The sequence below is a fragment of the Gymnoscopelus microlampas genome (assembly GCF_963454915.1).
Source record: "Gymnoscopelus microlampas genome assembly, chromosome: 11".
Lineage (NCBI taxonomy): Eukaryota > Metazoa > Chordata > Actinopteri > Myctophiformes > Myctophidae > Gymnoscopelus > Gymnoscopelus microlampas.
In genome coordinates, this window is record NC_139948.1 from 42495744 (window position 1) to 42522913 (window position 27170).

A 27170-nucleotide genomic window follows, 5' to 3' on the forward strand; every position below is an offset into this window, starting at 1 on the left:
GCTGAACTCAACAAGATTACATCATAGAACAACAACCCCCAACAACCACACAACATCACTGGTAAGGTAAAACTCAACATTAGGTTCATTTTTAGGATTCGTTTCTCATAGTTCTGCCCGATTATGGCTGAAATTATGATCATTATTATTGCAATTATATCGTACATCAACGTCGAAGTCACATTTATCAACGCATCCTACACAGCTGATCCGAGCGTACACTTGGTCCCAGCGTTGATAAATGTGACGGCTGAAACCGAGCGTCATTTAAATAACACGCCCTTAAATATTCTCAAAACGCCCCGATTTTACGACATGAAGACGAACCAGAATACGACCAAAGACATGAAAAGCCAATAAGAAACAGTTTCCCCCGCTGGCCTCGCCGCACACGCACACGCCTCTCTCTCTCGCTCTCTCGCTCTCTCTCTCTCACACACACACACACACACACACACACACGCCCGCCCAACTTTGTCTTTCATGTCCGTGTCCGTAGCGGTACATGAGACTCGGGCGGAATGCAGTGATTCCGTGCCGCCACGTTAATATTGGAGCGTCGGGTTTATATCCTTAGCCCAGCCAGGTTGTGTAGCCTACATAACTCTCTATGACATAACTCCATAACATAGGACAAGCTACTGTAAGTTTGTAGACCTCACTGTCAGTGAAAAGATGGTCGGGGCTCACGAAAATTCTCTCGCAGAAGCACTGCTGCGCTGAAAATAGCCAATGCAACCGAATGACTGTTAAAGCAGTTTGTTTAAATTACTTTATAAAATGTTATATTTTCACAGGGATTATTTATTAGTGTAGATATACATTTTGGAGTGGATATATGTGTCCAGATGCCTGTCACTGTCAGACCGTCAGACAATGCTGCTCTGCAGGTCAGGGCTGAGGACAGGATTCTTGGGTGGGGGGACAGGTTTTTTGAAAGTGGGCCCCCCCCCATGCCTCATGCACGCGTTCGCGCGATTTTTTTCCGGTTTTAATTCGGTTATTTATTAATTTCTTATTATTTTATTCGTGTTTTCTCTTTTTGAATTAATTTATTATTATTTTTACCTCAAAACATTAAGTCGGGTGTCTGCGCGATTTCGCGTTGGCCACTTTAGCCACCTCAAGCCAATATATAGTCAGTTCTGTTCATAACCAGTGGTGGAAAAAATATTCTCATGTTTTACTTAAGTAAAAGTATAAATACTGCAATGTAGAAATACTCCCTTACAAGTAAAAGTCAATTCAAAATGTATTTCAGTAAAGGTACAAAAGTATTGGTATAAAAATTTACTTTGAGTAACAAAAGTAAAAGTACTCCAGTCCTTGTGAGTAATTTTACTCGAGATGTAGCCTTTATAGGGTGAGATCTACAGCTCACAGAGATCTACAAGCTCAGCTATTTTCAAAAGGTTTTTATACATTTGAAAACTTGAAATGGGACATTCTGCATAATGAGTACTTTTACTTTTGATACGAGTGCATTTTATACTTTTGCACTTTTACTTAGGCACGGCGGCCATTTATGCACATTAAACATTCTGTACTCACTCACAATAGATGTCCCTCCAACGTCCAAATATCTCCTAAATTCATAATTTCTAGTTGAAAACATGCTATTTTCTGTCTCATCATAAATCCTGTTTACTTTTCTAACCCGGTCCCGACCCCTTCTAGTGTTGCCATGTATTCTGTGAGAGCAATAAGCAACCGGTCAATGAATATTATATGTTTATGAATTGAATACCAAGGACCTCAATGGAAACAAGACCGCAAGGACTTTTTTGGACGGACCTTTTAGACAAAGTGTTTTAACTGTACTTTCTGCCAATAAAATATTCAATCAATCAATCAATACTGTAAGGGCAGGTTTTCGCAAATGTTTGCTTTTTACATACACTTTACCTGGCAACCCCCCCCCCCCCCCCCCCCCCCTCTCTCTCTCTCTCTCTCTCTCTCTCTCTCTCTCTCTCTCTCTCTCTCTCTCTCTCTCACAGACAAGTCGCGACGCACGCAGCGCGCATACACAGTGATTATGGGTAGCTAGCTCAGCTGTGTGATTGCCCACGTCAGGATATATTGATAAATGCCGAAAGGTGCGGTGATCTCGCCGTACGCTCATTATTCGTGCTGCACCGCGTTGATAAATGAGGGCCATTGTTCCCTCAACCCCAACCACAACCTGCCCCTAATGCAAAACTGATGGAACACAGGCTGCCTCTAGGCCAACTTAGTACCTCCAAACATTCATTATGAAGCCTTATTTTCTCACACATTTTTTCTATTTTTGCAGAAACAATGGGCAGTAACACTTCTATCGGTAAGTAAAGTTCTACTCACCCTCAAGAAGATGTACGTATGTACATTATATTGCATGCATTATGGGAGACTAGAGTGTGCTGTGACAGAAATTGTTATTGATAATGCACAATTATCCTCGCTCAACCATCTAACTTTCTCACTCTTCTTTCTCCCTTTCTCTCATTCTTGTTCTTTAATTTTCTCTCAATTCTCTCAATCTCCTTAATCCAACCTCCACTGTTGCCTCCATATTCAGTAAACAATGGCACCAACTTTGGCAGCCTTACCGGCGGTGCTAGTACTGAAACAACAGGAGGTAAGTAGAACAATGACCTCTGATCTCTCTGCCTTCTCTGTGTCTCTGCTGTGTTGCTAGCTGTATGCACATTCCTAAATTACACCAAATAAATAGGAACCAAATGGACATTTATACATTCTGATAATGTATAAATGGAACCAAATATACCCTTAAGGTTTTATTTGTCCAACACTGCTGATTTCATAGTGTATATTAGGGTCCCAGAGATTTCGAAAAAAAGGAAGAGAAAATCAAATTACAAATGGGGGTCCGTGGCCAAATGCGTATCAAACTGGGTGTCTTTGAAATTAATGATAATGCACCCTTTAAATGCTTGTAATTATTTTGCTCACTAATCTAATTTTTTTGTTTCTCACTCTTTACTCTGTCTCCTTCAACTTCATTTCACTCTCTTCTTTATCTCTCCCCCCTGTCACCTCCTTACTATCTCCATCTCCTCCCCCTCATGTTATCAGAGACCATGAACCGATTGCTAGCCTGGGCAGCAATCGTTGTCAACAATACGATCCGGACGGTGTGCGAGACGATCGGGGCCGTTATATTATGCATCTATGATACATCGATGAAACCGGGAAGAAGTCTCACCCAGTCGCGTCGTTAGGGGGGGGCTTCGGTGGCTATAGCCACCAATGTTTTATCCAAAGCCACCAATAAAAAAAATGAAAAAATAAAAATAAAGTTTTTTTTTATTATTATTATTTTTTTTATATATATCTATCACCCTAACCTAACCCTCCCCCTAACCCTAAAACCGAAATAAAGTAACAAAAAACGGGAGAAAAAGTACATGCATGTAAATATAAAAATAATACAAAATCATATTTATTTTTTCCCCTTTTTTTCCCCCTCGGGTTTTTTCGGGCTTTCGGGCCCAACATGACGGTAATACTCGGGTTCGGGCCGAGCCTCGGGTCGGCCCAGTCGGGCCCAGTTATTGCCGAGCCTTAATTTTCAGGCCCGTTGAGAACTCTACCGCTTGCACTCCGCGCCTGGTGTCAATCACATCGCCCTCTGCCCCATGGACCACATATGTTGCACCGTCGACGATGACATGTATGTCACTGCCTTCAAGACTACCAAGCACATGCCGTCCCAATGCCCAGACGGCAAGCCACTGTTTGAGAACTACCTGGTGGAGAAACGCTTTGGCAAGTACAAGCCAGTGGTCCTCACCAATGGGGGGGTGAAGTTTGCCAAGCAAGGGGAGATCTGGATAGACGAGAAAGGGACCAATTACTTGGGGGACTAAACAACCCGATGCCGCACCTACTATGTGTCGGTGCAGAGTTTCAAACAGCGAAAAATGTATGCGCTGTCACTGTACTCAACTTTAGATGTGTTGATTGATATCTAACGCAGTACTGTTTCATTTTCATGTCATATAATTTAACTGTAAGATCAGTGAACAGTTTATAACGCTATAATGAAATGTTGTCTGTCACCTTGTCACTACTCAACGTTAAGACTTTAGATATGTTGATTGATATCTAAAGCAGTACAGATTTGTTTTATGTCACACTATTAAAAAGTGAGATTATACAATGCATGTTTATTTTCCAATAAATGTGGTCAGTAATCAATAATCAAGTCAGTACATTTTTACTTGCATAATAGCCTAAGTCTACACTTGTTACATTAAAACTGGAGTGTGTGTCCATGTAAAATGGCCCAATGGATACTACAGCCAAACAGCCGAAATGTGTTCGGTTCAGCTCTCCACGCTTTGTTGTGTCGAAACATAATTCTGCGTTGGTTCTGAATTACGCTCAACACAGGAACTAGTAGACCCTCCGGAAAAATGCAATCATGCAATCACATAATTTATCGCATATTTTGCCAAATGGTGCAGATTATGCCGGGGGGGTTCAAAAGGGGTGCATAATCGCATATTTCTGCACAAACTTTCTGCATATATCGCAACTTTTTGCATATTTCAAATTTTTCTGCATATTTGACAACACCCCGCATATTTCGCAAAATCTAGGATTTTAGCCCTCATAATCAAGGATTTTTTTGCCTGCATTCATTGTCTAAAATACACAGCTACGGTATATAAGCCTATCCACAAGTTTCCTAGGGTGTTGTGGGCATCACTTCCTGTCGATTAGATATGCTGATACATCATTTTTTTTTCCAAAATGTAAGAAAACTAAATATTTGAAAAATGGTCTTAAAAGGAGGAGTTCACCCAAAAAATGACTTATTTTCTATCAATTACACACCCCATGAAGCCTTGATTTCATGGATTTATTTTAGTTTTTGTGGCATTCCTAAGACAATCATTTGATGACCGTGTGTATTTCCGGTAGGAGACACAAATAATCTACTTTGTGTCTCCTACCGGATACATTAGGCGGTAGGAGACGGGAATCAAATTATTAGCTTAGGAATGCGACAAAAACAAAAAATAATCCATGGATTCAAGGCTTCATAGGGTGTGCAATTGATAGAAAATAAGTCATTTGTTGGGTGAACTCCTCCTTTAAGTAATGCAAAGTATACATGATATGAACATGCACGGTACATCATTATCAGGCTTAATTTTATACTTCAACTTTTTGACCCAAGATGACTGGATATACAGGTTTTGTAGCAATTTGTAGCAGTTGTAGAAATATTAAACCTTAATTGTCAATGTTTAAACATGTTCTAATTATGTATACTTTACTGAAAAACATTTTCCATATATATATTTTTTTAACAATTTGTAAAAAAAAAAAAAAAAAAAGCCAATTTAACACAGAGGTGCCCACTCTTCCTTGGTGTCCACCTATCCTGTTACTCTAAAGTCCAGAGACATGCTGTTAAAACAGAGTCTGAAATCTGGACTATCGATGGACATGACAGAGGTTCACTCATGCACGTAACAGGGTAACTAAGACCTTAAGAAAGGCCAAAGCAAACATTTTTTTTAAACATTTTTATTAATCATTGAGGATGCAAAAGGGAATGGTATTTTTTTTGGCAAACTGTATTACTAGGTAATTATAATTTGAATGAAAAAAATGTCACAGAGTAAAAAATAGTGAAGGACCCTGCATTGCTGATTTTTTTAAAAACGATTTTAAATCAGTGCTTCTCAAACCTTTTTGTGCCAAGGACCCCGAAATTGATATGTTGTGCCAGAGACCCCCAGAAGAGAAGATTTGTGTTAAAATATGTATGCACCCATTCTTGAGAATTATTTATTAACAAGATAATTTAAAAAAATATATTCTTAAAGGATTTATATATATGAATTAGATAAGATTTATAAAAAACAATTGTCTGGTTTCTTTTTTTTTACATCTACATTTTCACTCTGCCAGAAAACACCCCTGTCTAAGACAATGATTCACAACTTAAAAAAAAGCATTACAAAAACTAACCATGTGTATTGATAACATAGGTATAAGAATGTACTTTTGCCATCAACTTTTTTTTCAAATGTGTTTTTTTTGTAAAAGGTTTTGTCCTTTAAAGTTGTCAGGCATAAACAGGTTTTAGCTATATTCTAAGGTCCCCTGTATGACTTCCCGGTTTAAAAAAAGGCGGGAAAGCTGTGAAAGCTCTGGGAAGCTTTTATTTTTTGATATATGCTCTAAATAATATTACTATCTGCTGTGTCCCAACCATAACATGTCTACATGGGGTCTATGGGGTCTATGGGGTCTACTTTGAGAATAGTGTTTTTAGATATAACCAATCACTTTACCCCATTCAGCCAATCACAAGCCGGCATAAAGACACACATAGAGGCAGTAATGAAACCGATCACATGATCAGTTTATCAGTCAAAAGGAAGTCCCATCAGCCTGGAAGATGGCCACGGTGACCCCCATTATTAAATCTGTCTCCAAAACATTGGTGGACAACAATAGGTCGATAAGCATCATCCCTATAGTCTCAAAGGTAGCTAAGAAGTGGTTAGCAAAATTGTTGATTAAACATCTCGACAAAGGTTGCACCCCACTCCACACAATGCAATTTGGTTTCCGTGCCCTTCATTCCACTAAGACTGCAAACTGTGTCCTTATTGAAATGGTGAAATCTTTGCTGTGTTTCTTGACCTGAAGAGGACTTGTAGTGAAATGTCATCTCTTTGGGCTTTTGCAGAATGGGAAAAACGTGGGACTCGGGCATTAACATTTCTAAAGTAAAAAATGGTTTATTAGAAAAAGTCACAGGATCAATCTGGCGCCGTTACATGTTGGACCATCGTGGAGAAACAGGGCCAATCTCTATACCAACAGTATTTATATGTGGAAGTAACATAAGTGTCTATTCTGGCACGAAACAGATGTGTGTTCTAAGTATGTGCTCTGTATGTGTGTGTGCTCTGTGTGTGTGTGTGTGTGTGTGTGTGTGTGTGTGTGTGTGTGTGTGTGTGTGTGTGTGTGTGTGTGTGTGTGTGTGTGTGTGTGTGTGTGTGTCCGTGCGTGCGTGCGTGCATGTCACATGCAGTCCATTAATGATGGTCCATTGTGTGTCACATGCATGTCACATTATGGTCCATTGTGACCTATATCGTTTGGCGTTTGACACCGTCAACCATGACGTCCTCCTTACAAAACTGTCATATTAAAATGTTTCAATTGAAACAATACAATGGTTTCAATCCTATTTAACAAACAGAAAACAGCGTGTCATGGTCGACGGTGTTGGATCCCCTTACTTAGATCTAGACACATGTCTAATGCTAAATGCAAAGAAAACCGTATGTATAAATATTTCAGCTAACAGCAAGTGCAAGAGAGCAGGTCCAGGGTGTTTTTGGAGGGGGAATTAGAATGAGTCTCCCAATTCAAATACCTAGGCGTCATATTGGATCCAAACCTGACTTTCAGAAAACACGTCAAGAGGGTGACAAACACAGTAAAATTCAATCTGCAAATTTTCAAATAGATTAAGCCCTTCTTGAGAACCACTGCTGCAAAAAACTATCTCTACTGCATGATCCTATCACACATTGAATATTATTTCACAAACTGGTCGTTTGCTGATGCCACAGTCCTGCAATCAATTGGACAAGAGAGCCATCAAGGAAACTAAACTCATACCATCATTGTAGCATTTTGGAAAAGTATCACCTTTTAAGTTTTGATAATTTTAAGGTTTTTAAAAGTCTCTGCTTTGTCTAAGGGCCCTACCTTGCGCGCCAGCTTACCCCTTATGCCTACACTTTTTTGGCATTTTTTACTATTTTGAAAAACATTTTAAAATAGTGAAAATAGACGATCTACATGTGTCTACATGGACTGGACACTGGGCCAGGGACTCCGTTAGCCGATATTTACCGCCCATTGACCGGTAAAATGTTTAATTGGCCAGTAATTATAAACACCAACGGCCAACGTGGCCGGTTGGGAAAATGCTGTTATTAGGCTATTTTATCATTTAAGCCTATTATAAAATATTATTATTTGGATAAAGTATTTGGCTACAACCATTAAAACCATAATCATTTAAAGTTTTTATCATGATCTGACTGTGTGGTTTAATTCCGAAAGCCTACTGCTAATGCTGTGCGCTGCAGTTATAGATTAGCCTATTCGTTGTACGATGGTGTCGCGCGTTGACAATATCAGAGCTACAAGCTCACAGCACGTCTCAACACGCCGTGTTGTGAGCTTGTATGTCTGCTATTTTTGATATGCCACAACACAGCTGAGAGACACAGCTGTGTCTCCTCCTAATCAGCGCTGAGTAGGGTGGTTCCCTTGGGTGTTGATAAACAGAAGCGGGATTTTCCGAAGTGATAGAATCTGAACCAAGCCGGACCCGAACACGTGTGGGTCGTGGTCGTGGATATTATGCAAGCACAGTGACTGTCTGTCTGCAATGGATAAAGTGGTGAAAGTTGGTGAAAGCTGGTGACACTGATTGCAGCAGGCAACTATAGGCAAAACCTTGCGCAAGGCCACATATATCATGACATATATAATTAACGTTAACAAAACAAAACAAAACCTACTTTTGCATATCAAGGTTGAATGAGAATCGATGTAAAGCCCAAAATATGTATTAATTTGTTGTTTATACTGTGCAACGGTGTCGCGCAGGGAAAGGCAATGGCGCAGGCTAACCGGACTCGCCCCAAAACACCCTTCTGGCCCAACCGTGTGGTCACTTTTTACAAAACTTGGCAATATGGTGGGCTATGCCAAACGGCGAAGACCCGAAACTCAAAACCATCGGCCAAAGGGTGGCGTTGTAGCAATCAGTTGAAAAATGCCAACTTTGAACAGGTACAACTCATGCCCTGTTTGACCTGCAGCCATGAAACTTATCTGACCTTTAGATCTCCCACCATTTTGAATTATATGAAAAGCAGTTAAAATCAATCTCCTCCTGGGATTTTTGAGCAATCTGCACAAAACTGTCTACACATGTACTTTGGACCTATGCCGACAAAAAAATGGTTTGGATTTTTTCTAAGTGAAAACATTAAGCTTTTATGAGCCAATTAATATTGCAGTTTTATGACAATTATTCGTCTGCCCCTAACAAGTTCAGGCAGACTCACATTTGTTTGAAACTTTGCAATAATGTAGAGGGTCATTCCAAGTATCACTGAAACCAATCTTACTCCAATTGGTCAAAGGGGGGCGCTATAGCATTTTTTTGAAAATACAAACTTTAAACAGGCAAAAGTCATGCCTTGTTTGGCCGACAGCCATTAAACCTGCTTACACATGTGCCTTGACTCATGAGGAACACATCTATCACTTTGACCAGTAAGCTCCGCCCTTAGATTGTCTGTAATTTTGAGCAGTTTGAAAAACATTTAAACCCAGGATTTCTGAGCAATTTGCGTGAAAGTGTGTCATGTGTGTGAACTCCCTTTACACCAGTTCAGGTCTGTTGGTCCAATGGTTTAATCATCTGCTTTGAAACCATGGGGTTGCCGGTTTGAATCCCACCTCTTATAGACTTCATTATATTTGCATTGCACACAACATGACTGTATCAATGAATACATGTGCAATTGTTAAAGATAACGGGAAATTCTTATTTGAGAGTAGTTGTTTTTTATGTATGACATACTTTCTTGTGAAAATAGCCGATCTACAATCTCACAACTTTTCAGATAGCAACTAGTTTCCATTCCGAGGAGACAAAAAAAAACTTTATTGGTAAATGTTTTGTGAACCAGTGATCTACAGTAGTTAGTGAAACAGAGGCTTGGTTCATAACGGACGGAAAAACCTATAGATATCAACAGACACCATCAGAGATGGCCATATCTCTAGCTCAATGAGAAGAGAGGCAGCCAGTGAATCCATAGGTTGCTGGTTCAATCCCTGTCCCCAACAATGTGTTGAAGTGATCAGCATTTGGAATTCTTCATTTTACAAATAGTGTTTCTTGAGGTTAGGTTGTTGTTTTACTGAGGTTAAGGTTAGTGAGGGTGGGTATAGAAAAGAGTCATCTAGTCAGCAACCTTCCCCGTATTTAGGGGCAGCCATAGCTGAGTGGTTAGTGAGCCCGCCTAAGGAGCCAGAGGCCCTGGTTGCCCCAGGTACGATTCCAGGCCAACAAATGTGTCGATGAAATGAAATTTGGCCCTGAGCAAGACTCTTAACCCTAAATTCCTCACAGGCCCTGGCCTCGCTTTGGGCGGCGAGGCGCCACCTCTGGCGGTCCCAGTCGCAGCTACAGACAGAAGATCGGAACTGTCTGCCTAGGCTACCAGTGGTGCCATCGGCCATGTTCGGGCCAACCGCGACTACAATGCTCCAGCCAGGTGCCGGTTGCCTAGAGGCAAGCCGTTCCCACTCCAACCCAACAGACTGAACGTCCCAGGGTGGCAAAGCCGCACCATACGAGCGTATAGCTGCCTGGTTCGGCAGCTTCTGCGTTCAGGTGAAATAACGCACTATACGGCGCATCGCTGACGGGGTCAGTTCACGCGACCGTGGTGTAGTTCTGGCTGTCGATCTGCCAGTGACACAGACAGGACGTGCTGGTCTGTCGAACACAAACTGGGCGGCCATTATAGTCCGCTATACGGCGTATCACCGATTGGGTCGGTTTACGCGTCCTTGGCGGAGTTCCGTCAGTGGAGACACTGGGCGGGGCGCTCTGGTAGTCTGTCGGACACAAACGCAGGATTATACCCGCGGCCATTATAGCCCGCTTTACGGCGTATTACCGACTGGGTTGGTTTACGCGTCCGTGGCGGAGTCCCGTCAGTGGAAACACTGGGCGGGGCGTGCTGGTGGTCTGTCAGAACACACATAAAGCAGCCATTAGAGCCCGCTATACAACGTATTACCGGCTAGGCCGGTTCACGCGTTCGTGGCGGAGTTCCGTCAGTGGAAACACTTGGCGGGCGGTCTGGTGGTCTGTCGAACACAACCTGGGCGGCCATTATAGTCCGCTATACGGCGTATTACAGATTGGGTCGGTTTACGTGTCCGTGGCGGAGTTCTGTCTGTGGATCGGGTCTCAGTGACGCAAGACAGAACGTGCTGGGTCTGCCAGGGGTCCCCTGAATCAGTCATTGCACGCTATACAGCGTATTGCCAACCGGGTTGGTTTACGTGGCTGTGGCGTAGTTCGCTGGGGAGCCGGGTTTGGTGATACCAGCAGAGTGCATCCGTACTGTCAGGGGCGAGCGGAGCGCACCATATACGGTGTGTTGCACGGCGGGGCCATCTACACACCTAGGTGTAACTCTGCGTGGTAGAATCCGGTCATCGGTGTGAGGCCACGGAGTAAGCTCCTTTCTCATCCCGAGAATGCACAGAGCTAGGGCTATCCGGATGCAGCTAGCCAACACAGAGGCTATTCCGTCACTGTATCAGCGCCCGCTTACGCGGCGCTTGCGTGACCACAATAGCCTTGACCTTATTGAGGAGCTGCAGCAACTGGCTTGCAGGCTCCCCAGGCTGTTTGAGGAACAGGCAGGGTATGGCTGCTCTCCGGGCGGTGAGGCGCCATCGGTGGCGGTCCTAGTCCAAGCTGTGGCAGGAGGACCGAGCTTGTCCGATGAAGCAGCCTATTGAGCCATCGGCCATGTTGGGCCAAGAGGCCAGTGCCCGGCCACAACGAGCTAAGGAGGCTCGTGGATGTGCACGGGAGGTGACGGCAGGAATGCTCCGGCAGGGCGGTGAGCAGCTTGCCTAAGTAATAGAGTACTTTCTCCACCACGGGTGTGGACAGTCACTATAGCCTGCTATACAGCGTATCACCGATTGTGTCGGTTTACGCGTCTGTGGCGGAGTCCCGTCAGTGGAAAAACTTGGCGGACGGTCTGGTGGTCTGTCAAGCACAACCTGGGCGACCATTATAGTCCGCTATACCGCGTATCACCAATTGGGTCGGTTTACGCGCCCGTGGCGGAGTCCCGTCAGTGGAAACACTGGGTGGGGCGTGCTGGTGGTCTGTTAGAACACACATAAAGCAGCCATTAGAGCCCGCTATACAACGTATTACCAGCTAGGCCGGTTCACGCGTTCATGGCGGAGTTCGGGCAGTGGAAACACTGGCGGGCGGTCTGGTAGTCTCCGAACACAACCTGGGCGGCCATTATAGTCCGCTATACGGCGTATCACCGATTGGGTCGGTTTACGCATCCGTGGCGGAGTTCTGTCTGCGGATCTGGTCTCAGTGACACAAGACAGAACGGGCGGGGTCTGCCAGGGGTCCCCTGAATCAGTCATTGCACACTATACAGCGTATCGCCGACTGGGTCGGTTTACACGCGCTGTGGCGTAGTTTGCTGGAGAACCGGGTCTGGTGATTCCAGCGGAGCGCATCCATACTGTCAGGGACGAGCGGAGCACAACATATATGGTGTGTTGCCGTCTCTACTCCAGCCCAACAGACTAACGTCCGAGGGCGGCAGAGCGGTGAGAGCCAAGCTCAGGCTATGGCTCCCCCTCTTTACCTGCCCTGCCTGGTTTGGACAGGTCTGTAGAGATGGATTTTGTTTATGAGAGACTACGAGTGTTGGCAGCCCACTTCACCAACTGCAGTACGCAGTTCGGAGAGTGGGCGTTGTGTCGCCCCTCTTGGTGTCGCTGCTACGGCTCGTTTATAGGTAAAACAAACAAAATCCTAAAGGAGAGCAAGAGTAGCCCCCCGCATGTTACAAGGTGCTTGGACGCAGTCCTGGGACTTGGGTGTCGGGAGAGCCTCCGCATCCGAAATTGGATGACCGGCTGGTGCGGGCTTGCTCAGAGGAGCAGTGCCACAACAATGTGGCCAGGCTCCGGCAGCACTTTGGGCCTCGACAAGAGAGTTTGCAGGCGTCATCGCTCACAATCGAGGATCCTCCGCATGGGTTAGAGGCCGGAGCAGGGACTTGTCCCTTGCTCCAGGGGGACGGGCCACCCTCAGGGCCCGTCCAGTTTTTCAGTTGAGGGCCAGGTTGACCTGGAGGCTGTGCCTATGCCCTTTGGGGCTGATGGCAGCCACGGCACACTTTGTGCCCCGGCTCTCCTGAACATGCGGCCAGTGCATTCCTTGTCATTTACAGTCATGCACCATACGGACGTGTTGCTGGCGGCAGCTACCGCGTTCGGGTATATAGTTCCGTCAGTGCGGTGACACAGTGGTTGCGGCCCAACCCTGCATTCCACCCTAAGGTCTGGTCAGAGTCCCGAGCCGGTCAGTCCTCTGAGCTGGTCAGTCTTTGAGCTGCACCCCTTCAACCCTCCGAAAAGCAGGGAAGCGGTGAAGCAGGGCCGGGCGGGCAGTCTTTATTATGCCCTGTCAGGGCCCTGAGGACGTACTGTCGGTGGACACAGGCCCACAGGTGGCTGTATCAGTGAATACATGTGCAGTTGTTAAACATAACATGAAATGCTTAACAATATGGGTGCAACAGACCAGCTTTTGTCTGTTATAGGCATAGCCGCCTTGGGGAACCACTCTCTAAGGCTAGGCTCTCTCATTCGGTGGTGGAAACAATCCAAGAGGCGTACAGACAGGCAAGCAAGCCACTCCAACGGCAGGAGTACGGGCACACTCGACACGGGGCCTTACTACCTCGTCGGCTCTGGCGAGGTGCCCCTTTGTCCGAGATTTGTATGGCGGCCTCTTGGTCGGCGCCCTCCACATTCACCAGGTTCTACTGTGGCAGCCAGCACCCCATTCACGGAGCGAGTGCTGGGCTCCAGGCAGTAGAGCAGGTCATACTCACCGTGCCTCCGAGACCCCGGCTCCCGTAGGACGGGCCGGGGCTCGGAGTGATGTCGTGCATGGTAAGCTAGCCCTGCGTCTTGCGGGCTAGCTAAGTGAACAATCAGTTGACTGGCCTGACGCCAGCTGGGCCTAGGTAGCGTCTTGCGCCTAGGCCACGAGTATTACATACTTCGTTGGATGGCAGGATTTTGGAGCACGCCTTGGGCTCTGATACTTCGGGTTTAAACTACTTCGGGCTGCCGCGGGGGCAGCTGGGTCTGCTTATTTCCTCACGGTGTGTCTTAGAGTGTTCCCGTACATATTGAATAATATGTAGTGGAGAGCCAGTCTCGACCACGATAGAGAACCTGGGTTACATCGGATGTAACCTTCCGGTCCTTGCAAGTGATGAGGTGCTGAATGTATTCCTGTCCATTTCACTGTAAATGTAGCTGAATTGCATCACAGGCAAAAATAACTAGTCATTTCTGAAACACAGAATTTCCTTTCCATTTTCTTTTTTCATGCTGATTATCAGTAACGATTACTGTAGCCTTCAATAGCTAAATGTTTAGATAGCTGCAAGACAAGTCATACCAAGCATTGTTTAAGGGGGGGGGGGATATAAAAGGAACTCCAATGTTTCTGTCGCTGAAAATCAGTTGAATATCTGGTTTGGGCGTTCATTCTGTCATTGCATGTTGATAAATGAATGATGTTGTAGAAATCCTGCTTGTCTTGCAGGGTAGAAATACAACACTCATGTGCAGCAGAACACTGATTTGCAGGGATCATGCTGTTTTGTCAAACATCATTCTTGCCACATACAGTGGCCAAATGCCAAAAACAATGGCCAAATGCCGGCTTGTCATGGACAGTTTCTTAAAACTTTATTCTTGCCACATACAAAATGACCATAGACACTTTTGATCTAAGCCCTGAAATGTATACTAACGGACTCCTAATGTGTCCAATGTGCAACAATGGCCAAATGCCGGCTTGTCATGGACAGTTTCTTAAAACTTTATTCTTGCCACATACAAAATGACCATAAACACTTTTGATCTAAGCCCTGAAATGTATACTAACAGACTCCTAATGTGTCCAATGCCAATGTGCTACATCATTTAAAATAATAGTATTTCAGCATTAATTAAATCAGTGTCCTACCTATTCTAAAGAAAACATGGAGAGTGGACTGGCAAGTCAGCCACTTAGGCACTTTTAAGGCACAAGGAAGAAAACCAAAAAGTAATGAAGCACCTTTAACTAGGGGATAACCATCACTGGTAGTATTTTGTTGTTGATGCATCGCCAAAATCATTGTCCTCTCCTCTCCTGGTTGGGCAGTTTCTTGAGTGTGGTCACCTGATAAATTCATCTCTCCCAATAACGAAGTTATGCAAATTTTCCTTTTTAGTATAATTTGCATGGAAAAAAAGTATATCATATAAAACAAAGAATATAAAAAATGGTCACAGACTTCTCAGATTAAGTTTAATTTAAACTGCATAGTGCACATAAAATGTATGAAAACAAGAAATGATGACCAAATATAAATGTACAAATAAAATAAACATCAATGAAACTAGTCTTGATGGCATCTTCCATTACACAGTTTTGTAACCATGTTAATTGAAGGATCTCCATCTACCACGTCATCATCAATGCCCACCAGCAAAATATCCTGTCAAGTAGAAAAGGCATGGAACCCTTGTAAGGCTGCAGCCATCCCCTTACCAAGTGCATGTACTGATAATCTGTTTCTTGTTCCCAATGATGTACTATGTAAGTGTGCTTGCATAGCTGACGGTACCATCAGGTTGCAAGACAAATGACATCAGTGTCAGTGAACTCAATTCAAAGATTTGTTGCCCCTCTTCAGACAGCATTCAGGCCGTGCAGGCTGTGCAGGATTATCCAGCCTCTTTGTGCGTGGCCTTGTGGTTAGAGTATCTGGCCTGAGATTGGGAGGTCGGGGTTAAATTTCCTGGCCAGGTCATACCAAAGACTATAAAAATGGGACCAAATGCCTTCTGCTTGGCACTCCGCATCAAGGGTCGGATTGGAAGTCCCTGCGACACACTTGCATCATGTCCAGGGGGTGTACTTGTACGTCATGGCTGGGGGATGTACTTGTACTGTACATCAAGCTGACTGACGATACTGCCCTAAGGGCCACATAGGGCAGTAAGGTGTGCGTAGTACTACTACTTGTGCGAGCTATGAAGATTTTGTACATCCATATGGTTTTAGTGGATATCCTGCCTTGAAGTGACTATGAAAACTTTTGTTTTCCCTTGAAAGATTAGGAGGGCTTTCTTGGCAGATAGATATCTTTGATCCTGTTTGACAGGAACTGTTTTGCTTATAATTTCCCCTATGGTGTGTCATCTTCCATGGTAAGTAGCTGGAGGCTTACCACCCTGGAATCTCTTCCGTGTGGCCTCCTTCAGTAAAGATGAGAGATTGTAGTGGTCATACACTGGTTGTCGTTTAGTCGAGAGACAGTGTTTCAAAGTGTCCAATAATGACAATAACAACTATAATAACACTCTACAATCATTATCCATTGAAACCCTCCATCCACAGCCTAGGACCTCCTCCAACCTAAAAGTTAGCTCACCTCTGATCAAAGTTAGGTGCCTTCGCATTAAACTATTGTGACACTGCATTCAATAAAAATCCTGGCATGCCCTTCAATAATCACTCATCATGTAGGCTACATATCTTTTTTGTCTCTCAAGTTTCCTTGTTCCAGTGTTCCAACAGAACATACCTGATCACCTTAATGGAAACCACAACTATTGAAGCTACCTTGCCAAACCAAACAAATCGTTCAATTGGAAGACCTTGATCTCCTTCTGTCCTCAAGTAACTGTTTCAAACTGTCATTTGAAAGCCAGCAATCTCTTTAATAGCCATATGATGTGTAATACTGATGAGACTCAATTATCATCCAAAATAATTGGGGTGGTTAAGTGGCTCAGTAGTTAATGCAGACATACTATTGTTTTAAAATGTGCAGCACAATGGAATAGACCCTATGACACATTAGGAGTCCATTAGTATACATTTAGGGCTAGGCCAATGTGTTTTTGGTAAAGTTATTATTTTACATGTCCGTGGCAAAAATGAAATATTTATGAAAATGTCCATTACAAGCTGCCATGATGAAGACCCCTGATATATACACAGAATAGGAAGTATAAAAGCAGCAGTAGTAGAGGACTATTATGAATGGGTGAAGTATGAACATGATTACATGCAAAAATGAGTCAGAACTTTGTCTATAGCTAAAGTATAGAAAACAAGGGTAGGCAATAATGATCTGAGAATGCATCTGTTATAGGCTAGAACAGGAAATTCTTAACTTATACATACTGAAGGCTGTAATGTGTGTACTGTGTATGCAAATAAGTTGTTTTATTGTAACAGCAAAGTCATTCAGTGTTTTTAATAACAGCTATGTATGACCCTGTGAACATTTTCAGAATTCAGTAAACAATAACACTGTGACTGAAACTATAATATTGTGATGCCTAGATTGACTACATATTGTTATAAATGTCCTTTAAGCCCCAATGGGCACCAGGAAAGATAACACTTAACCACTTTAACCCTATATGCTGTCACTTGTTTTTTGTTTAGCACACTGCTTAGCTGATGTCCTTGCATTTTGAATTCCAGCAGACACCAACGCTGGGCACCACATCCAGGTGGACTCGACTATGTGGGGGGAGAAAGTGGCACATAAACCCAATTGCAACATTCACAACTCTACCTAAATACACATACAAACGTAAACGTTTGCATTTGTGCCCCTCCGTGACTGGTGACCCAGGGCACTCACCCTATTCTGTCAATGGATTCTCTCTCTCTCTCTCTCTCTCTCTCTCTCTCTCTCTCTCTCTCTCTCTCTCTCTCTCTCTCTCTCTCTCTCTCTCTCTCTCTCTCTCTCTCTCTCTCTCTCTCTCTGTCCTCACTGCCAGTAATACATCTGTCTGATTGACAGCTGAGGTAGAAACTGGGGGAAATATGGCACCTGCATGCTTACATTTTTCAGGGTTGGGACTTCAACCTATGTGGTTCAAACCAACTTCCTTGTCCTAGACTAGTCTGACAGAAACTAGCCTCGGAAACCCATGCCTTTTTTTTTTGTTTCAAAAGAAAAAAAGCCTGGGAGAACCTTGCGGGAACGCTGGTCTTAGGACCTTGTTATCTCCTAACCAATCAGAGTGCTCCAAACCCAGGCGCTGGAATCCAGCGCCTGGGTTTGGCTCCGCCCTTCAAGACCATCGATTGGGCTCGTTCTTTCAGTCTAGACAGAAACCAACTCTGCAATCTAATATGCATGTCCTTGTAATTAATGTGTGATGTAGGTTACAGTTAACATGGCTCAGCTGTTTGTGTTCCTAGGCTGGAGGCTGTATTGGGAACCTGTGAACTCAATACCGCCCCCATCTGGCGGAGTCAGGTTAGTATGTTCCCAGGGTCCTGTGTTCCTCAGGTCTACATGTGTGCTTTCCAAGGGTCCTACAGAATGTTCCCAGGGTCCTAAACACTATAAATATATATATTTGTTTCCTACATTTAAAAAATATATAAATGATTTGATTTTTTTAAAAGATTTTTTAAAGTTTAAACAAAGAAATCACAACTTTTCATCAATTAAAAACATAATTTAGAAGTAGTGAAAATAGCAGATTTACAAGCTCAAGCTTGTAAAGCTATATTTGGGTCCTAATTTCTCTTTTGGGTCTTGAGCTAAAATGTTTGGAAACCAGTGTCCTACAGTATGTTCCCCAGGTCCCATGTGGTCCACAGTGCCACAAGGTCTCTTATACTTTGAAAATAATTCTACATCAATGCCAATCTGATCTCCATAATAAAACAACCTGCAGTGTACTCACTCTGACTCAGATCAGCTAACATAAGGAAGCTATCCTGTCTGAGCCTTCCCTAAACATCTGGGACAACGCTCCACAAGTGGAAATTAAATGCTAATAATATATCCACATGGTTATTGGTTAAGAGTAAAGCTGCCGACAAACATATACTGTACATATTTTAATTTACTACATATACGTTTATTGATACTAGTGTTGATGGTAAAGGCTACTTCTTGGCCTTGATCCTACAACTCACCTAACCCCTGCTCATTTTGCAATGAGCCGGATGGTCGGATGGCTCAGGGTTGAGGACAGAGTGCAGCAACTTGCAATGGGCCTGGTCTACAAGATACACCAAAACATTAAGATACCCATGTACCTGTCAAAGTACTTCAAAAAGGTAAATGAAGTCCACAATCAGTTGCCCACTCTACCTTACACAGTACAATCCTGAGTGTTCATTTGAAGGGATATTTCACATTGAAACACTAAGTGTGTTCATTTTCACGTGCATCTACTCAGACTTGTGTAAGCACCCCAGACAGCGTTTAAGTGGCTTGATTCCATATTTAATATTCCTTTAATCAGACAACCCCCCCCCCCCTCCTATAAGCCTGTTTAAAGTGAAATACCCCTTTGTGCAAATGGAACCAAGTGGACCTGTAACTTAGAGAGACTGCACATTTGTACTCTCTCTGAATCAAATAAACACTCAGGATTTAACTGTGTATAAAGACAGTCCTTATAAATACTTTTTTGAGTTTTTAAAGGTCATGTCTAATGTTTACACATTTTGTTTAACAGCTTCCTTGCGCACACTGTAATTGCTCAGAGGTTCATCTCTGTTTTTGCTGTCACAGACAGAGAAAAATTAGCCCATGTTTAGTTAGTATTGAATACTAAAAACAGTAGGCTACTATATCTGGGCTGAGAAGGGTTCTGTACACATTCAGCACGTAAGTGAGGTTGGCTTTAAATGAAACCTTTAAAGATGTAGTGGATATAGTGAAGTTTTTTCACGACAGGCTAAGTTCTACAAAGCATCTAGGATACCAGTGACACTGTTGTACAACAAATTATAACGGGTGTAAGTGGTTAATCAGACTAATCAATGTAGTCGATTTTCATTCGCTGATTTGTTGATTTTATAATAATTTGTTATTATTAAAATCCACACTTTTCAATTATTCAATGAATCAATAAAGTAATCGATAGAATAATCACAAAGAAGAATATAGCTGCAAGCAGCGATAAACGGGGCCAAGAAATGAGAGGCAAAAAGCAATATGCAATAATAGCACAATAAGACATAGAAAGAGAATAGATTGAACTTGAGACAAAGCAGCCCATGCAATTAACAAATGAGCACTCTGAACAGCTGAGCAGAGTGCTGCGGCATTGTGGATATTGTAATGTATCTCTGTATTGTGTTGCTTATAATGCAGATTCCAAACACAAATTCTGTTATCGTGACAAAAGTTTGCAATGTATTTTATTTCATCTCTCTAGACACAGATGGATTATAGTATCATAATTACGCTCATACATGTGGTTAGTCGGCTTCATATTCCGACAGTATCGATATCGGTGTTGCCCTTCTAGCACTGTAAGAAGTCAACTTTAAGGACCAAAATCCAGACGCGTCGCTAGGTCTCTACTAGGTTGGGGGCTTAGCCCCCCAGGCAACGGGCACATGCATGCCAAAACATTGGTGGCTATAGCCACCGAAGCCCCCACCTAATGCGCCTAATGACGCCACCGCCAAAATCCCAGTTGAAGAGAAGTTTGACCGTGAAAAAATGAAGCCTCCATGAATCAATGGATATTGTAGAGGCCTGGCTTCATTGAGAAAAATCATCTGCGTGGGCTCCCTTCTCACAATGTTAAGTCTGTGGACCGAATAGCTCAGTCAGCCAAGTGTTTGCCTCTCATTCAGACCACAGGAACTTTGGACCCTTATTGCATCTCTACCGTTTCGTCTTCCGCCATTTTTTGCAGTTGTGGCTTAACCGTTCAGTCACTTTTTACGAAACTCAACAATATGGTAGAGGGCTATGCCAAATGACTAAGACACGAAACTCACAACTATTGGCGCTATAGAAATCAATTGAAAAATGCAAACTTTGAACAGGTATAACCAGTGGTGCTATGCTCATGGGACGGCCTTGCACGGCGTGCAGGAACCTATTTGACCAGGAGCACGTGCAGACACACGCATAGATTTAAAAAGAGTTTAAATTCACACATTCAAACCAAGTTTACAAAGGCTCCCGACTCACACCAGGTACATTAACATAGGAATTAGCCTACATGCATATCAATTGTCCATTGTTTGACCTGAAGTGTAGGTGTTAAGTGACGTGCGCGCCACGTCATTAAAATACGGTGCAAGCACATCCCAAATGAGCATAGCATCACTGTGTATAACTTGCCCTGTTTGAGCTAATAGTAGCCTAGTAATAGTAATTTAAAAAAGGGGGAACTGAAGAGCAAAAAACGATAAACCGAAAAGGATTAAGAATGTAGAAGTAAAGAAAAAAAAGTTGTAAAACAATGGACTATAAAGGAAACATCACATGGATGCACCTGGGACGTATCATCAGTGTTGTAGCATATTATTGCATTATTCTAGCTGTAGAGTCCAGCCTGGCCAGAGGTTAGAGAACCGCAATAGTAGGGATATACCTTTATGGGTTATGAGTGGTTCTGCTGGGGAATTACTTTGGGTGGCGTGACCACTGGGTGAGGAGGGTGTGCTATGTATGTAAGTACCGGTGTGTGTGGGTGCGTGCGTGCGTGCGTGCGTGCGTGCGTGCGTGCATGGGTGCGTGCGTGCGTGCGTGCGTGCGTGCGTGCGTGCGTGCGTGCGTGCGTGCAGAATATTATGATAAGGAGGGAGGGATGATCTATCTAATACAGGAATGTTAAAGCAATCAATGAGACAAGTGGATATCAAAGCAGCATAAAAATACACTATCACACATATATGACTTATACAGGAGGAATTCAAATATCTTTGGCTCGATCCTAAGCTTAAAGACCCATATCAATTCAGTTGTTAAATAACAGCCTAAGAATATTATACCGGTCCATTTACTGTTTTACCTTCCAGGTTAGAAAAATGATAATTTCACAGATATTACTACCAACTAGATTATGTTGATATTATATATCAGAATACTTGCGAAACAAATCTCTACCCTCTTTATGTAACCTACAACAGTCTCTGTAGATGCCTTTATAGTTTTATGCTTTTGCTTTTCTTTTTTGCTTTATTGATACATTATTTGTACTTTTTCTGTAATTGTATCCTTGCTCTGTAAAGCACTTTGAGCTGCATTTCATGTCATGAAAGGTGCTATACAAATAAAGTGTATTATTATCATCATCATCATTATTATTATTATTATTATTACCCTTATTATTACCATTATTATCATTATTATTACCCTTATTATTATTATTATTATTATTATTATTATTATTACCCTTATTATTATAGAACCCACCACTGCTCTGTATGAGTCTCTCAATTGGTTAACACGTGGTTAACACTCAAATTCTCACTAGCTGCAATTTATTTTCAAATGTATTTTCTTTAACTACCCTCATTACTTGAAACAATTTTTAAACCACTACACGTCACCATATAACTTAAGGCATACTGAGCATCCTTGCTTTAGTATCCACAGAATCTCAAAAGAAAGTGGTCGACCCTCTCGACAATGAGATGATGCATCTCAAGGGGTTTGTCCTTCTAATAAAGGTATAGACCAGTTTTCCACCGGTTATTTAACACTGGATATTTTATTTTATTTCCTCCACCCACACACACAAACTGTGCAGGTTAGGTTTTCAATGAAATTAGTCCCGGGACTCACTGGTGGTCATTTCAATGAGTCCCACTAATCTTAGATTAGATGTTGGCCTATTTTACAGTGCAGAAGCATAATTGCTTTGACGCCTATAACATTAACGAGCGTCAACGAGTGTCAACCGTACACAGACAATCACACCTGCCTGCCTGCAGTACTCTAATTTGAAAGTGAGTGGAGTTTGTCCACTCACTTTCTCTTTCTTTCTGATGGAATATGATTAAGGATTACTGTGATTATGGTAAACTCACATTTCATATCACAAAATAATTTAAATGAAAATGTAAAAACATTTTTTTTAAATAAAAAATAAATTATAATCTGAATTATTTCGCGGACCCCCTGGCTATGTGTCGCAGACCCCCAGGGGTCTCGCGGACCCCACTTTGAGAACCGTGGCTTTAGAAAACCTGGACACTGGGAGGTTATCCACTGTATACTGGCAGGGCAGTCCTGAGACAGGCATTACATGTGGCATATTATATATATATATATATATATATATATATATATATATATATATATATATTCCATGTTTGGGATTTCAATAATTGGGTCTCTTCAGTAGTGCTTCCATCTTACATTGCAGGAGCAAAAGGGCCACTTAGTTGCAAAGGTGAATGGGTGCGTATTATACTTATGGTTATTACAGTAAATACACAGATGGCTTTTCAGAGGATAGTGTTACTTGAGAACAGGAGGTGACAGGAAAGCTGGTTCTACCACCTAAACTAGATGTATAGTGTGTCAACGTAGCTTCATTAGTTGTGGTTTCCATATGTTGAACATACTCAAAAATGTTGAGAAAGTATGCAGATGGAACAATAGAAACGGTATGTACATGATGAGTGATCCATTAATGGCATGGCAGCATTTAAAGGAATGCAGGGTCACAATAGTGTGATGCAAAGGCGCCTAACTTCTTTATTTTCTTCCTCATGCCTCAATGAACAGTGACTCTTTTATCCGTGCCAATTTCCTCCAGTTGTATAACCACTCCACTAGATATTTTATTCCATTTTTCTCCGCCCACATATACAACCCGGATGCAGGAGACTATAAAATACAGGTGCATCTCTACTCTTCTCATCATCAGCTGAACTCAACAAGATTACATCATAGAACAACAACCCCCAACAACCACACAACATCACTGGTAAGGTAAAACTCAACATTAGGTTCATTTTTAGGATTTGTTTCTCATAGTTCTGCCCTTATTTTATGGCTGAAAATTATGATCATTATTATTGCAATTATATATTAATCAGTTATTGGTAATGATGATTTTAGTGGAAAATATGTTTTGCAGTGTGGCCATGTACAGTAAGAGGCAAGACGTCTACAAATGAGTCTGTCTGTCTGTTTGTCTGTGACTAATCCGGCAAACCACTGGACTAATAAGCGGAAAGGTTCTTGAACATGCGGTAGATACCTATGTTACCTCAACCCCAAATTAATAATTGATTATTTGACCGGTTTCTACCTCAACATTCTTCCCACCTTCTCTGAAAACCACACCCACTTCTTTACACCTGTAAACCTGTGATGTGACAATAAAGATTCTGATTCTGAACACTATGTTCCCTCAACCCCAACCACAACCTGCCCCTAATGCAAAACTGATGGAACACAGGCTGCCTCTAGGCCAACTAGTACCTCCATACATTCATTATGAAGCCTTATTTTCTCACACATTTTTTCTATTTTGCAGAAACAATGGGCCCTACCACTTCTTCTGTCGGTAAGTAAAGCTCTACTCGCCCTCAAGAAGATGCACTTATGTACATTATATTGCATGCATTATGGGAGACTAGAGTGTGCTGTGACAGAAATTGTTATTGATAATGCACATTATCCTCGCTCAACCATCTAACTTTCTCACTCTTCTTTCTCCCTTTCTCTCATTCTTGTTCTTTAAATTTCTCTCAATTCTCTCAATCTCCTTAATCCAACCTCCACTGTTGCCTCCATATTCAGTAAACAATGGCACCAACTATGGCAACCTTACCGCCGTTGCTAGTACTGAAACAAAATTAGGTAAGTAGAACAATGACCTCTGACCTCTCTGCCTTCTCTGTGTCTCTGCTGTGTTGCTAGCTGAATGCACATTCCTAAATTACACCAAATAGCTAGGAACCAAATGGACTCTTACGGGTCGGTGATTCTGAGAATGTACAAATGGAACCAAATGTACCCTTAAGGTTTTATTTGTCCAACACTGCTGATTTCATAGTGTATATTAGGGTCCCAGAGATTTAGAAAAAAGGGAAGAGAAAATCATATTACAAATGGGGGTCCGTGGCCAAATGCTTATCAAACTGGGTGTCTTTGAAATTAATGATAATTCACCCTTTAAATGCTTGTAATTATTTTGCTCACAAATCTATTTTTTTGTTTCTCACTCTTTACTCTGTCTCCTTCAATTTCATTTCACTCTCTTCTTTATCTCTCCCCCCTGTCACCTCCTTACCCACTATCTCCATCTCCTCCCCCTCATGTTATCAGCTGCACCTTTCACTGCTGCAAATGCCTACAGCCACGCAGTAGAACTTTACTACAGCCCTAATAAGGTGGCCACCAGCAGCATCATCCAGGGCAACCGCTTGAACTTCAGGCCTGGTGTCAATCACATCACCCTCGGCCACAAGGACCACGTGCGTTGCACCGTCGACAAAGACATCTATGACACTGCCTTCAAGACTACCAAGCACATGCCGTCCCAATGCCCAGACGGCAAGCCAATGTTTGAGAACTACCCGGTGGAGAAATGCTGTGGCAAGTACAAGCCAGCCATCCTCACCAATGGGGGGGTGAAGTTTTGCAAGCAAGGGGAGGTCTGGATAGACGAGAAAGGGACCAATTACAAACCGCAGGGTCACTAGGGGGACTAAACAATGCAATCACATAATTTATCGCATATTTTGCCAAATGGTGCAGATTATGCCGAGGGGGGGGGGGTTCAAAAGGGGTGCATAATCGCATATTTCTGAGCAAACTTTCTGCATATATCGCAACCTTTTTCATATTTCTGATCTTTCTGCATATTTGACAACACCCCGCATATTTCGCAAAATCTAGGATTTTAGCCCTCATAATCAAGGATTTTTTGTCTAAAATACACAGCTACGGTATATAAGCCTATCCACAAGTTTCCTAGGGTGTTGTGGGCATCACTTCCTGTCGATTTGATATGCTGATACAATTTTTTTTTCCAAAATGTAAAAAAAACTGCCTCTAGGCCAACTTAGTACCTCCATACATTTATTATGAAGCCTTATTTTCTCACACATTTTTTCTATTTTTGCAGAAACAATGGGCCCTACCACTTCTTCTGTCGGTAAGTAAAGCTCTACTCACCCTCAAGAAGATGCACGTATGTACATTATATTGCATGCATTATGGGAGACTAGAGTGTGCTGTGACAGAAATTGTTATTGATAATGCACATTATCCTCGCTCAACCATCTAACTTTCTCACTCTTCTTTCTCCCTTTCTCTCATTCTTGTTCTTTAATTTTCTCTCAATTCTCTCAATCTCCTTAATCCAACCTCCACTGTTGCCTCCATATTCAGTAAACAATGGCACCAACTATGGCAACCTTACCGCCGGTGCTAGTACTGAAATGAAATTAGGTAAGTAGAACAATGACCTCTGACCTCTCTGCCTTCTCTGTGTCTCTGCCATGTTGCTAGCTGAATGCACATTCCTAAATTACACCAAATATCTAGGAACCAAATGGACTCTTACGGGTCGGTGATTCTGAGAATGTACAAATGGAACCAAATGTACCCTTAAGGTTTTATTTGTCCAACACTGCTGATTTCATAGTGTATATTAGGGTCCCAGAGATTTAGAAAAAAGGGAAGAGAAAATCATATTACAAATGGGGGTCCGTGGCCAAATGCGTATCAAACTGGGTGTCTTTGAAATTAATGATAATGCACCCTTTAAATGCTTGTAATTATTTTGCTCACAAATCTATTTTTTTTGTTTCTCACTCTTTACTCTGTCTCCTTCAATTTCATTTCACTCTCTTCTTTATCTCTCCCCCCTGTCACCTCCTTACCCACATCGCCCTCGGCTCCATGGACCATGTGCGTTGCACCGTCGACAAAGACATGCATGTCACTGCCTTCAAGACTACCAAGCACATGCCGTCCCAATGCCCAGACGGCAAGCCACTGTTTGAGAACTACCCGGTGGAGAAATGCTGTGGCAAGTACAAGCCAGCCATCCTCACCAATGGGGGGGTGAAGTTTTGCAAGCAAGGGGAGGTCTGGATAGACGAGAAAGGGACCAATTACAAACCGCAGGGTCACTAGGGGGACTAAACAACCCGATGCCGCACCTACTCTGTGTAGGTGCAGAGTTTCAAACAGCAAAAAATGTATGCGCTGTCACTGTACTCAACTTTAGACTTTAGATGTGTTGATTGATATCTAACGCAGTACTGTTTCATTTTCATGTCATATAATCTAACTGTAAGATCAGTGAACAGTTTATAACGCTATAATGAAATGTTATCTGTCACCTTGTCACTTCAACGTTTAGACTTTAGATATGTTGATTGATATCTAAAGCAGTACAGATTATTTTTATGTCACACTATTAAAAAGTGAGATTATACAATGCATGTTTATTTTCCAATAAATGTGGTCAGTAATCAATAA

General features: G+C 42.6%; 1 protein-coding gene and 1 long non-coding RNA gene across 3 annotated transcripts; both read left to right on the top strand.

The window, feature by feature from the left end:
* On the top strand, window positions 1–27170 carry LOC311055663. The gene is made up of 5 exons (XR_014601813.1): window positions 1–61; window positions 2294–2320; window positions 2558–2617; window positions 3076–4115; window positions 27081–27170. It is a non-coding gene; the product is annotated as an uncharacterized lncRNA (long non-coding RNA).
* On the top strand, window positions 23606–27170 carry LOC311055662 (uncharacterized protein). Of its 2 annotated transcripts, none has more exons than XM_084071917.1 (7): window positions 23606–23655; window positions 24211–24240; window positions 24477–24536; window positions 25005–25274; window positions 25807–25836; window positions 26073–26132; window positions 26617–27170. In XM_084071917.1, the coding sequence occupies exons 2-7, from the start codon at window positions 24216–24218 to the stop codon at window positions 26820–26822; spliced, it is 651 nt and encodes a 216-aa protein (XP_083928043.1). In that variant the 5' UTR covers window positions 23606–23655; window positions 24211–24215; the 3' UTR covers window positions 26823–27170. The 2 variants fall into 2 exon arrangements, with proteins under 2 accessions (XP_083928043.1, XP_083928044.1); XM_084071918.1 differs by having other exon boundaries at window positions 23642–23660.

Excerpts from the sequence above, each read along its gene's own strand:
- LOC311055662 (XM_084071917.1), top strand. The coding sequence starts at position 24,216 with ATGGGCCCTACCACTTCTTCTGTCG. Across the intron at positions 24,241-24,476 it reads CCCTACCACTTCTTCTGTCG|TAAACAATGGCACCAACTAT; the intron begins GTAAGTAAAGCT and ends CTCCATATTCAG. Across the intron at positions 25,275-25,806 it reads CCCGGTGGAGAAATGCTGTG|AAACAATGGGCCCTACCACT; the intron begins GCAAGTACAAGC and ends CTATTTTTGCAG.